General features: G+C 37.0%; 1 protein-coding gene across 2 annotated transcripts; it reads left to right on the forward strand.

The window, feature by feature from the left end:
- The first annotated feature begins 724 nt into the window (after positions 1–724).
- d2hgdh (D-2-hydroxyglutarate dehydrogenase) lies at positions 725–13,922 on the forward strand. 2 transcript variants are annotated; one of them, XR_015778608.1, is made up of 13 exons: positions 725–893; positions 2,214–2,580; positions 2,966–3,023; positions 3,109–3,248; positions 3,362–3,555; positions 3,658–3,826; positions 4,003–4,146; positions 4,236–4,378; positions 5,381–5,546; positions 6,048–6,331; positions 10,066–10,186; positions 10,285–10,341; positions 11,802–13,922. XR_015778608.1 is itself a non-coding variant. In XM_042500262.2 (10 exons), exons 2-10 carry the CDS (start codon positions 2,253–2,255, stop codon positions 6,308–6,310), a joined length of 1,605 nt encoding a protein of 534 aa, XP_042356196.1. In that variant the 5' UTR covers positions 725–893; positions 2,214–2,252; the 3' UTR covers positions 6,311–9,289. The 2 variants fall into 2 exon arrangements, 1 of the variants encoding a protein (XP_042356196.1); XM_042500262.2 differs by lacking the exons at positions 10,066–10,186; positions 10,285–10,341; positions 11,802–13,922 and having other exon boundaries at positions 6,048–9,289.
- The last annotated feature ends 126 nt before the right edge of the window (positions 13,923–14,048 follow it).

Raw genomic sequence — 14,048 nt, forward strand, 5'->3', positions numbered from 1 at the left:
TCTTTTAGTGGTGGTCTACGCCAAAATCTCCTAAATCTTAAACTGTGCATTTCAAAGTGTAAGGGTAAATGTGTATGAATTAGTGTTGTGGTAAAGGCAGGTGCCCAAAAAGTCAGATATGAACTATGAACTGTATATAATAATAATAATAATAGTAGTAGATAGTAGTAATAATAATAATAACAATGATAATAATAATAATAATAATAACAATGATAATAATGATAATAATAATAACAATAATAGTAATAATGATAGTAACAATAATAGTAATAATAATAATAATGCTTAAAACAAATTGGATGTTTAATTTTTTTTTTTTTTAAGAGTTATTTTAAACATGTTATAATTCAAATCCTAAATCAATTACATCCATTTCAAGCAAACTGTTAAGAGAGCTGTTTAAAAAATCTAAATTAAACAGTTCCAGAATCCAGTCTAGGCAACACAAATTATCCCTCGTGATGAATTAAAAAAGTGAGTAATTCTTCATTATTTTCAGCATGGATGTAGTATAGTGAAATCGATTTTCACTGTTCATCAATGGATGATTTCACTATAATACATCCATGCTGGATGTTTATGTAAATATGAAGGGAAGTGACTTTAGTCTCCGCAGTTCCCATTGGCTGCGCAGTCACAATGAAAGCCTCACAGCTATTGGTTCAATCTCAAAGACGACCTCTGATTGGTCCGTTCGTATCTCCATGACTTTTCACCTCAATCAACCTCAGCAGCGTCATGAACGCATAACATGCTAGCTGTAAACTCCTTCTGTGGTCATGCTTAAGTAACTTTTCTGTCCTTGGACTTTGTGACACGTTTGCGCTGAGATATGACACTAAAGAAGACACACGGACGAAAGGATGGGGGTTGTTAGCTGAACGTTTGAGGTGAGTATTTAACGAAATTGTCGCTAATATGTTGTCGAACGGCGTGCTAATCGAGCTAAGCTAGCTAAAGCGAAAGCTTCATCAGGTTAGCTCTCCACGAAGTAATCGTTTATTTGCCGAAAATAAGGGTGAAAAGCAATGCCAGTTTGTTAGTAGTTTGTTAACACGATAAAGAATTGCACATACTGCGAGTGTGCTTTTTCTTTGCTAATAGTGAGTGCATAATGTGACATGACTAATAGAAATCATGTAAACACAGTATCCAAAAACATGGCATGATGAAGTGGCTAGTGGCATGTATCTGATATTATCTAGAAATCTCAGAAATATCGCCAAGTTAAAATCCTACATTCAGATAAGTATGTCATGCATTTTTATAAGCTTTTTATTATTATTATTATTACACTTATATTTTTTACTTTCTGAGTGTATTTACTTGGATTCAGGATATATTGTTGTCCACACCTGTAGGAAATAAATCACATGATTTGCCTTTTTATTTAGGCGTATATATTTTGTCAATAATGTCCTAATGTCTTTATATATATATACATTTGACATATTGTTGACATTAGGTTTCTCTTTGTAGTTTTCCAAGTATTTCCAAGATTTGAGTATTTCAGCTAATGAATATGTTTTCTATCGACTCATTTCCTACATTACAAGAGCAAAGTGTTATGGGATTACATTACAAAACTGGCTGGCTAAATAATAAACATTTGCTACAATGCAAACAAATTACATGAAGTTATAATTTAAATGTACCCAGCTGCTTCAGTCCCATTTTATTTTATACTGTACAAACTAAAATGACTTAAGAGAGTCAATGAAAAAGTTCAATAAGCTCTGACATATTCTGGTGCTCAGATGACCAAAAGCTAGAGTGGTTGTTTATTTTTTTTATTTTTGCAAAAGTCTGAAAAAGAAGATAAGATAGATTGTTTGAGCACTTATTTTAATTTTTCAGTGCTGCATATCAAATGTCTCTCATTCATGAACATTGTTATACTCAGTAATTGGATTATGTTGAATGCTTTTGTCACTTTGCCCCCTTTTTTCCACCTTTTTTAATGTTGTCTTGAAACATGTATGCTGGACTCTGGTCGTTTGATTTCATGATGCCTGTAAGCTCAAGGGGGGTGGACATAATTGTTTGCATGACACAATGATAATAAAAAAAGGAATCACTAATTCATTAAATCATTCCAAGTTCCAACTCCATACTAGCTGAATAAGAATTATTATATCAACTGAAGTAAGACATTAAAAGACTTTTATCATGAAAAAACTTTAATGATTAATCCCATGTCTTTTCTGCAGCCTGTTTTGTCATCTATACACCTGTGAGAAATAAACCTCATGGCGGGGATTTTCCAAAGAACACTAAGACTGAAGACAGCTCTGAGATATCTGAGCCCCCACTGCACCTTCTCATCAGCAGCCAAAGTCAGACTTTCACCTGTGAACCTCCGCAGTCCATTTCTTCCCTTCACCTCATGCTGTCGAAAGCTGCACACCGGGGCAGAGGGGCCTGAGCCGTCCCCTGCTGCAGCCCCAGACAGGCTGCCTTTCTCCAGGATAACTCAGGAAGACTTGGCCTTCTTCAGGAAGATCCTGCCAGCCAGAGCCCTAACTGATCCAGACCTGCTGGAGTCCAGTAATGTGGATTGGCTCAAGTCAGTGAGAGGTGATGGATTGTAATGATTTTATCTTATTCCACTCCAAGATGAAGTAGTTTAAAGGTTTGAACATGAAGCAATTTAAAAGATTTGCAAGGATATGATTTTCATGAGCAACATGGGTGAAGGAGGGGTCACCAGGTGTTTACAGGGATTATTGTATAATTATTTATTTTGTTACTATTTTGTATTATTTACATATAAAAATAAGTTTGCACTTCTTCCCATTCCTTTTAGGACATGTTTGTATGTTTGAATATGTTTACATGTTCATTCATTACTTTTTTCCCACATGTTCGAAATAGAATTAAATGTAAGGTATATATTTTCTTACAGAAATTTCCTGATTTCTTTCATCTTTTATTCATTCTTCTGTTCATACATCCTCTGCAGGTTCCAGTGAACTGCTGCTGAGACCTCAAACAACTGAGGAAGTTTCTCAGATTCTCAAGTAAGGAACAAATAGTGTGTAAATGGATAAAAACACAATTAAATGGCTTATGAGATGCTTAAAATAGTTGTATTTCCCCTTGTAGGTATTGTAACAGTCGTAATCTGGCGGTGAACCCTCAGGGAGGAAACACTGGGCTGGTTGGAGGCAGTGTGCCAGTTTATGATGAGGTCATCCTCTCCACTGCCCTCATGAACAACATCCTTACCTTTGATAGCATCTCAGGTGAGTCTTAAAATACCGAATTTACACACAAAATGAGCAGCTTGCATTTAGATAAAGTGTTATGGATGTACAGCATATTTGAATGTTTAGAGATGATTTCCTCTATCTGTCAGGCATTCTGACCTGTCAGGCAGGTTGTGTCTTGGAGAACCTGTCCCTTTACCTGGAGGAGAGAGACTACATCATGCCACTCGATCTGGGGGCAAAAGGCAGTTGCCACATTGGGGGAAACGTGGCAACAAATGCAGGTGGACTCCGGCTACTGAGATATGGCTCCTTACACGGGACTGTGCTCGGTCTAGAAGTGGTGAGTAAATAAATGAGGTTGACATTCATCAACAATTGAATAAGAAAAGCTAAAGCAAAAAAAGCACTGATGTGATGTGTGTATGTATATGTGGCATGACAGGTGTTGGCAGATGGGCGAGTGCTGGACTGCTTGGCCACCCTGCGAAAAGATAATACAGGATATGACCTCAAGCAGCTCTTCATCGGGTCAGAAGGCACACTGGGGGTCATCACTGCAGTATCCATCCTCTGTCCACGGAAACCCAAATCTGTTAATGTGGTTTTGCTGGGTAAGATGTTCTTTTTGCTTCCACCATTACAACCATTTAAGCCATCTTAGTGGCATTTTGGCACTATTATTCGCAAGTGTTTCCGAGCAAGTGTGCAAAAAGTTAAGGAAATTTTGTCACAGTCCAGTTAATAAATGTCAAAAGACATTTATTTTATTTTCTTACATTTGTGTTAGGCTGTGAGACCTTTGAGCAGCTGCTGAAGACATTTAAGCTCTGCAGAGGCATGCTGGGAGAAATCCTGTCAGCCTACGAATTCCTGGACAGTGAATGTATGAGGTTGCTGAATACGCACCTCAAACTACCCAATCCCATCTCTGGTAGGCTCACACACTCATACATGCACACATGTAGTTTATGGTGCATTTAAACACACACATGTATGACAAACTCTTTCTCTATCTTGCAGATTGTCCGTTCTACGTTGTCATAGAAACCTCTGGATCTGACGCAACACATGACGGCGAGAAACTCCACAATTTCTTGGAGGAGGCGATGACATCATCATTGGTTACTGATGGAACCGTAGCAACTGAAGACTCCAAAATAAAGGTACCGCGTCTCAGTGTTGTTTATATTCTGCAACGATAAGACCAAAAGCAAATTGATGAAGGACTATTTCTGTGTAGCCAAATCATGATATCGTGTTTCACCTGTTATTCCCGGTGAATGAAGCCTTGTGATAAAAGACTGTCCAATAACTATGGAAAAAAAGACATCAGTGAGCTACAGTGATGCACCAAGTGACACGTTACGTCATAATGGTGAACACGGCCGCAGCAATTTATTTTGAGTCAATCTCACGTACATCCTGCTGCTGTAAAAACACATCAAATCCTTATCTAAAAATAGCCCCAACAAGTACTCTGTTAACCTGTTTGCTAGAAACTACAATGTCCAGATGTTTTGGGAATATGACCTTTTTATGAATAAACGGATATCTGTGATTTTTATCTTCAGTAGGAACACATTTGCTTCAGGCTGAGTGCCACTGTCGATGTAGGGAAAGCTGAAAGTGTTGAGAGATGGACTAACACATTGTTGGTTCAAATTTCTTTATGGGATTTTAAAAAATCCCTAATACTTCAATCCTTTGACATAGACTTCAGTGATCAGTTTTGTACTTAACTTTGGTGTTTTTCATCCTGGACCTTCTATACCCCGTTTTTGTGACCAAGTGACTAAAAGAGAGTTTTTGGAATTGGTCCTGTGTTTTAAAAAAAGGCTGAAATATAACCGCTTGTTAATGTATATCCACTAACGGTGCTTGTTTTTCCCACTGATGGACTCGGATTGTTATTCTAAATGTCTGACAGCATTATAGAGATGAAGCTCTTGTTTAAGATTAAGATCATTCTTGTTTAAACGGACAAACCCAAATATCTCTCGCCAAACCCACCAAACTCCATTTAAATAATAAGTAATTTTGTCATTCTAAAAAACACTTCATTCAAACACAACAGAAACAAAATAAAACCGTCAAAAGGTGTCTTGATTCGTCTTTAATTCACTCAGTTCGATTTAAAAATGTGCGTTTAATTTCTTCCTTTTCAGGCTCTGTGGTCGATGCGTGAACGCGTCCCAGAGGCGCTGAGTCACGATGGCTTCACTTATAAGTATGACATCTCGCTTCCTGTGGAGCGAATCTACCAGCTGGTGACGGACATGAGGGGGCACCTGGGGGACCGAGCCAAGAGTGTGGTGGGGTACGGACACTTAGGTAAGACCAGTCTGTAAATAAGGACGTACACAGAGCATACATTAAGCTTTACTAGCATGAGATATGATTTCTTGGTAGCCCTTTTATTACTATATCACTACTGATACTACTATTATTACTTAATTTTAACTTGATTTTAAATAATTTCAAATTATCTTTTTTTCTTTGCACCTCTTGTCTTCAGTTTTGCTATTTTTAATAGTGATTTTTTTATCATTTGATAATTGATTTTACTTTGTATATCTTCTCTCTTTTATTGTAAACCCGTATATTTTATTATGTTTTAAATTGTATTACTCTGTAAAGCACGTATGTATGAATTGTGCTAAACAAATAAAGCTGCCTTGCCTTACTGTACCCACAACAGCATCATCTCCATTTAAAAAAAACGTGTGCGTTTGTCTACAAAATACAGAGTTATTGAGAACCTGGTGTGTTAATGTGGTTTACATTGAATTCTCTGCAAATTGTACCCTCATATCTCCCGCTGGTACTTTTTAGGAGATGGAAACCTCCACTTGAACATAACCTCTCCTGAAAAAGACCCTGCTCTTCTCGCTGCCATCGAGCCGTTCGTCTACGAGTGGACAGCCAGCTGTCAGGGCAGCATCAGTGCCGAACACGGGCTGGGCCTGAAGAAGAGGAACTATATCTACTACAGTAAACCCAGCCAGGCTGTGGCTCTGATGGGTAACATCAAGGCCATGCTGGATCCGAAGGGCATTCTCAACCCGTACAAGACTCTACCAGATAACCTGAAATGACTCATCTGTCTCTGCTGCGGGGTAAGTGGCTTGTATTTCGAGCTCATAAATGTGCTACATTTTAGCTACAACTTTATTACCAGTTTTTTAAGGTAGCTCTTGCCCTTTCTTGTGGTACCTTTGTGACATATTTTGGGCCAAGCTGTAACTTTTGCCAGTAGTTTCATTGTTGTTTGCACAAATCAGAATGACATCCACTTTAACAAGCTGATAACTTTGTAATGTGGCAGTCTCTGGACTTAGTATATTATTGAAGTGTAATATCACAAGTTTCTGCTAAACATTATCAACTACCTCTGCTACTCGCATTTATAGAGTAGCTTAAGTCAGATCCACTCCTTATTCCATGAAATATCCAAGAAGTTTTAGATCTTAAAGGGACAGTTTACCCCCAAAACAAAATACATATTTTAATCTCACCTGCAGTGCTGTAAACAATCTGGATTGTTTTGATGTGATTAGTTCAGTGTTGGAGATGCCACTAGGTGGCACTCTGCTAGTTGTGCTCAAAGCAACAAAAGAAATACATGAGAAAAACGTAACAGCAATGTACCTTTCCAAAAATCATGACCTGATTACTCAAGAAAATCCACAGACCTATTTTCTTTTTCCGAACAACACCCGCCAAACGTATCACCCCGCCAGAATCAGAGGGGAGAAACAGTGATGCAGTGATACACGTGCAGTGCGAAAAAAGGCTGCAATCAATGTGACTGCAAGAGCTTTTAGATGTGTAATGGTACTACTGTTCTGGGTACTAGCAGGTTATGCATATTCCACTTGCATTGATATCTGTCTCTCTTGTTCAGCTTTTTACAGTTGCTGCTGTAAATATTCACAAGTAACATCACAGCAAGCTCACAAAAGTACAAAATAGATGTTCAGACTTTTTATCGCCAATCATACAAATACAAGGTAAACAGGCAGGCCTCATTCATCTTCCATAACAACCTAAAGGCTTAATAAAGAAAGGAGATAAACATCTTTTAAAGAGATGTGGGGATTAAACCAGCAATGTCTCCCAAAGTAAAGATTCCACACTTTTTTGGCTTGTGTCCCGTTAAAACATTACTTATCATAGTATGGCATTTTATGGCATTTTGGATGACATACTATACGATGACATCTTTATGATATTTTAGACAACATACAATATACATATGACATTTTTTGCAATTTTGGACGGCATACAATACAGTGACTTTGTCATGCCTTTTTGGATGACACACTATATTATGACCTTTTTATGAATATTGGATGATATTTTATTTATATAGCACCTTTCATACATGAAATGCAGCTCAAAGTGCTTCATAGAGATAAAAGAGGTACATGGAGGCATAAAAAGAAGCAGCGATAAAATATGCAGGTTATAAGATAAAACATGCAAAAATAATAATAATAATAATAATAATAATAAACACACACACACACACACACACACACCAAAAAGGAAGAGGCATACAACTGAAAAGAGCAATTGCGTAAAAGGGTGAACCAGTCTTATAAGCTTTGCGATCTAAAGGAATATCTATTTAGTATGACCTTTTTCTGCCATTTTGGACGACGTAGTATACTACGACTTTTTCATGCTATTTTAGACAACATACCATAGTTTGACTTTTCACGCTATTTTAGATGACATGATTTGATTTGATTTTTATTTATTTTGAACATGTAAAAAGGAAATAAAGAAAATATTGCACGAGAAGAAGTAAAAACGTATTTAATCTCACCCCTTCCCCATAAGTCATGGAATTTTTATTAACTAGCTTCCTTAATCATTCTAACCCAAACTATACGTTATTAAATATATACATACACCCACATACTAAAATTAAGTTTCAACAATTTTTTATCTTTATTTACAGAAAAAGAGAAAGATAAAGCAGTCAGAGAATAAACAAAACTGCATCCCCTGTGATCACCCACTGATCAAAGCTGCTCTTTATCGCTGCACCTCGAGAAAATGTTGTTTTTATACATAATCTTAAACTGGTTTATGTTAGGAATTTGCTTTAGCTCAATACATAAACTGTTCCATAGTTTAACAGACTTATAAACAAAAACTTTTTCTGGTGGTCTGAAAACCATTTAAACCATTTAAAATTAAGTTTTCCCCTTAAATTGTAACCACCTCCTGGACACTGAACAATTATTGAATATTTTCTGGAAGTAGGTTCTTGTCAGCCTTAAACATTATTTGTGCTGTTTGAAATCCCACCATATTCGTAAATTTTAATAGTTTTGACTGTAATAATAAAGAGTTCAAGAGAATCAAGATATCTGACGTTGTGAATGATTCATATTGCTTTTTTTTTTTTTTAAGAAAGTGAATGTAAAGAACATTTGTAGTTGTTGCCCCAAATCTCTGCACAGTAATTGAAATACGGTGAAACTATTGACCAGAGGAGAATGTAAAGTGCTTTCTGATCCAGAACCTGCTTTGCTTTGTGTTTTACTGAAATGCTTTTTGACAGTTTACTTTGAACGTGTTTAATGTGTGATTTCCAGCTAAAACTATCATCTGTTATCACCCCAAGAAATTTATTTTCATGAACTCTTTGAATTTCAACCCCCTCTATCTGTATCTGTACTTGCAATTTAATTTTACAGTTACCAAATGACATCACTTTTATTTTGTTTAAGTTTAGTGATAATTTGTTTATATCAAACCATACTTTTAATTTGCTTGTTTTTGGTGACATCCTCCAATAATTGTTTAAAATTCACCCCAGAACAGGAAATATTTGTCATCCGCAAATAGTACTAACTTCATCACATTGGATACTTTGTACATATCATTGATATAAAAAGTAAACAATTTAGGGCCTAACACTGACCCCTGAGGGACACCACGTCTCAGAACCCAAATCTGATACTGCCCCCCCGATACCATACCTCTCAAGTTTACTGATTAATATGTCATGGTCAATTGTGTCAAAAGCTTTTTTGAAATCAATAAACACCCCAACTGCATATTTTTTGTGATTTCCTCAATTGATTCTAATTTTGCGTGTGACGTTGATCTCTTTGATCTGAATCCATATTGGCTCTCGGTGAGTAATTTGTGCTTTTCTAAGAAGGCGTCCAGTCTTTTGCTGAATAGTTTTTCTTGTATCTTGGAGAATTGTGGAAGTAAAGAGACAGCTCTGTAGTTTGTGAAAAGGTGTTTGTTCTCAGTTTTGTACAGAGGTATAACTTAAGCTTTCTTCATTTTGTTTGGAAATGAACGAGTTTAGAATGATCAATTATAGATGTATGTTAATGGTTTCAAAAACCCCTCAATAACTTTTTCCAGTAATGTCACATCAATATTATTCCAGTCAGTAGACTTTTTGTTTTTACATTTTTTGACAATATCCAGTTTCTCTTTCTCATTCACAGCATTAAGAAACATTGAGTTGGGATTTCTCCCAAAAAACTTACCAAGAGTTTCTTCTATGATGTCCCAGGATCAGGGATTATATCATAACATGAATATTCTTAATGTTTCGTAAGCACTGTTAATTCTGTGCTAGTAAGTCAGTTTTCAGTGCGTTGATGGATTCCTCTGATCTCACTCGTCTGTATTGTGTTTGCTTCTCTGGCTTATTAAACGTATACTTGCTATTATAGACTATAAAAACTGGCAGGTGGTCACTGACATCGTTGATTAAACGGGACATATTATGCCCATTTTCAGTATCTTAAATATTGATTTTGAACTCTATTGAAGCAGCTTTGTATCATTCACTATCCAAAAAACTCTCCAGATCTTCAGACAGCTGTATCTGAAATCCTCTATCAGAGCCTTGTTTTCAACAGAGAAAGGTTCATGACAGTTTACAGCACGAACCTCCACAGCAACAGACTTCTGCAAACCATCTTTGCATGGTGAGTAAACAGTTATCAGAGTCACTTTTGAACCACATGGTTGATTTTTTTTTTTGTTCAGTTTTTACTTAGTTTCTAATTCATTCCTTTGTTACTAGTTTTTCGTGTGGAAAATACGCTAAGATGCCCAGTGAAGTGGAAAAGACATACCAAAGGTAAAGTTGCTAATAAAATGTTTCCTTTGCTGTTGACAAACAACTACAAACTTTTTTTCTGCACTGCTGTTGATTATCATGCAGGAGTGCACTGAACGCCTGCTGAAAAACACTGATTTATAAGAATGTGTACATTTACAGAGAAAAGTGTCCTTTTACACACTCCTGGTTTGGAATATTATCGCTTGAGCATAACAACTCTGTTATATAGCTTTATTTAACAAAATAGTCAGACTAACAACAACACAGGTACATAAGAGCACTAAATAAAAAAAAAACACCAACATACCACACATAAGGTAATAAATGATAAATATTTTATCAATACACGAGACAATAAAGATATTAAAATGTTATTAAAATTAACATATATATATATTTTTAAAAAGGACATGGACAGTAACAAAAATATTACATATTCACATTACAAAAGGGGTTTCACCAAATACGTTTTTATAATCTAAAAATGTATTTTTTTTTAACTAGATTAAAATAGTCAGCTGATATATGTCATATTTTTTATAAACCATCAATGACGTACCTCGCAATGAATACTTAAAACAGTTAAAAACCAGAGCCCTTTAAGAGATTTATTTATTACTTATGTATATATGTTTATTCTAGTACTACTATGAAAAACTACACAAATGGAGACATTGAACGTGCTGACGTAGTGCGGTAAGCGTGTTACCTCACTTCCGGTGCTTATTTGTGTCTGTGCTGCTCTCTCGAGCGATTTCCAGCTAATCCTCTAAGTCGCTCCTTACTTCGGATGCTACTTACTTGTCTGTGATAAACTCGTTCACGTTTTACACACACACGCACACGCACACACACGCACGCACACACACACACACACACACACACACACACACACACACACACACACACACACACACACACACACACACACACACACACACACACACACACACACACACACACACACACCCCGCTGTCTTCTCCTCTCGCGGTTTTTCCTGTTTAATCACAGCCGTTCACGCACCGTTAGCACGTTAGCTACATTAGCTCTGGTTAGCGGTGGTTTCTCCCTCCTCCGCCGCTCTCTGCTGCTGGAGTGTCAGATGTTTAGTTTCTCCTCTGCCTCCTTTAGTGATAATGCTACTTGCAATAAGTGTAATTTATTTGCTGCGTTGGAGGCGAGGCTTAGCGATCTGGAAGCGCTGCTCCGCACCGTGGAAAAACTTAGCAAGCCATGCTGGAGCAAACTATCACTGATCTTTAATTTAAGGAAAATAAAAACAATCCCAAGTTTTTTTTCAACGCTGTAACAAGGCAGACTCAGAGCCACCGCTCCATAGAGCTTTGTTTTCCTTTGGCACTCTGAAGTGATGACTTAATGAGTTTCTTTGATGATAAAATGATAACTATTAGAGATAAAATCCATCTGTTTATTTTGACTGTTTCCCCCCACTGACCTCTTTTTTCCCCCATTACAGGTTTGTCCTTGGACGATGTGAAGGTCTAAGGGCAGAGGAATGTCGTATCCTTTAAATTTCTCTGTGGCAAACTGTTTTGTGTTAATTAGCTTTATAAATAAAATTGAACTGTATTGAATTCTCTCCTTGTCTTTCGCTTTCCTTGCGAAGAACTTAGTTGATTTTTGGCCGAACTTGTGTATCAGTTGAGTTTTTGACAGATGCTTTGAATACTGAGCTGAAGCGAATGTCAAAAACTTTTTAGGTGTCAGGAGATTTGGCTCAGCGGGTAAATCATGCGGCTGGTATACTTGGGGTTGCTGGTTCAAGTCTAATTTGGGGCAAGTGATATTTGACTTCAACGGCATAAATACAGTAAAATGTCAACTGATATGTCTTTTTGCTTTGCTGATATCAGTCATCAATGACGTACCTTGCCACGAACATTTAAAACTGTTATCTCCTGAATTTTCACATACTTAATACTGAATTTTCCCTGCCGAGACCTTGAATATCGGCCGGAGTCATATATCAGTCAGGAGGTTTAGCTCAGTGGGTAAAACAGGTGGTTAATGTCCCTGAGGTCGCTGGTTCAAGTCTTACCTGGGACAAGTGAATTTTGAAGACTGAACTGAACCCAAAGCAAGCACAGAGCTACCAGGAATGTTTAACACATAAAGTTTGTTTGAGGGACATGAAAGAGACAGGAAGTTGGGGCAAAGACAAGAAATTAGGTTAAGAGACAGAAAAGTCAGTCAAGCTACATGCAGTTGGGTTGTGAGACAGGAAGGTTAGTCAAGTTACAGCAAGTTAAGTTGAGAGACAGGAAGTTGGGTTGAGAGATAGAAAGGTTATTCAAGTTACAGGAAGTTTGGTGAAAGTAGAAGATGGAGGCAGAGGATGAGATTATAAATAAAATATCTGCCATATTTTACCTGTTTAGGGACCACATCACCTAATTTTTTAGCCAAAACAATATTTTTTTTCAAATTGCTTTAATTTGTTTTGCAATATCACAATCAGTGTCTAAACTGTGTGAAACTACAGCCAAATGATATTTAATTGCATAAATAAAATAAAATATCGGCTAATATCTGTCTGCTCTGCTGTTACAAGGGTCATATGGTGCTGAAGCGAAAATTTCAGTATCGGCAGTGACGTCTGTCAAAACTTGACTGATATATGAGAAAGGCCGATATTTCTTGATTGTGACAGATGTATCTGCTGATACTGGTTTTACCTGTTTCTGGACCACTTCACCTGATTTGTCAGCCAAAACATTATTTTATCAACTTAACATGCCTTAATTTGTTCTTCAATATCACAGTCAGTGTCTAAACTGTATGAAAATACAGCCAAATTATATTTTAATTGCATAAATAAAATAAAATGTCAGCTGATAGATCTCTCTGCTCTTCTGATATTACTTTTTTCAGGACCACTTCACCTATTTATTTTATTGATATATCAACTTTACTTTCCTATTTTCACCTCTTGTACTCTCATCCTCTACCTCCATCTTTTACTTTCACTGAACTTCCTGTCTCTCAACTCAACTTCCTGTCTCTCAACTTAATTTGTTGTAACTTGACTAACCTTTCTTTTTCTCAACCCAACTTCCTGTTTCTCACCTCAACTTCCTGTGTCTTGACTGTCCTTCCTGCCTCTCAACCCAACTGCATGTAACTTGACTGACTCTTAACCTAACTTCTTGTCTTTGCCCCAACTTTGTCTCTTTAATGTCCCTCCTGTGTTTCAACCCAACTTCATGTGTTCAGTGTTTTGTTTAGCTTTGTGCTTGCTTTGTGTTTAGCTCAGTCTTCAAAATTTAGCTGTCTTGTATGGGACTTGAACCAGTGACCTCAGGGATACTGGTTACCTGCTTAACCCACTGAGCTAAATCTCCAGATACTTACATCAGTTTCGACGTTCCCTTTATGTCAGTACCATCTGTGAGTCAGGCCGATAATCAACTAGAAGAAGGTTGAAGGTAGATTTATTGGTCATTTTTTTAAACAAAGTTTAAAAAACAAAAATACATCTTTCCTTGATCCTGCTACATCTTTGGAGTCGAAGGTTGAGTTGATTAAAATCACCAGCTGCTTTGTAGATTCCATCCAGTTGTTTAGTGATGTTGCTGCTGATGGCATTGTTCAATTCCTGCAGTGAATTTTTTTGAATATGCATCAGTCTGGTGTCCAAATGGCTCCAACAAGGTCAGCCCATCCAGCTTGATCTGGGATGTCAGGTGTTACCCATGTCTCTGTG

Source organism: Plectropomus leopardus, chromosome 14 (genome assembly GCF_026936395.1).
Source record: "Plectropomus leopardus strain MGB_pleo_1.0 chromosome 14, ASM2693639v1, whole genome shotgun sequence".
Classification (NCBI taxonomy): domain Eukaryota; kingdom Metazoa; phylum Chordata; class Actinopteri; order Perciformes; family Serranidae; genus Plectropomus; species Plectropomus leopardus.

Excerpts from the sequence above, each read along its gene's own strand:
- d2hgdh (XM_042500262.2), top strand. The coding sequence starts at position 2,253 with ATGGCGGGGATTTTCCAAAGAACACTAAGACTGAAGACAGCTCTGAGA. Across the intron at positions 2,581-2,965 it reads TTGGCTCAAGTCAGTGAGAG|GTTCCAGTGAACTGCTGCTG; the intron begins GTGATGGATTGT and ends CATCCTCTGCAG. Across the intron at positions 3,024-3,108 it reads GAAGTTTCTCAGATTCTCAA|GTATTGTAACAGTCGTAATC; the intron begins GTAAGGAACAAA and ends TTCCCCTTGTAG.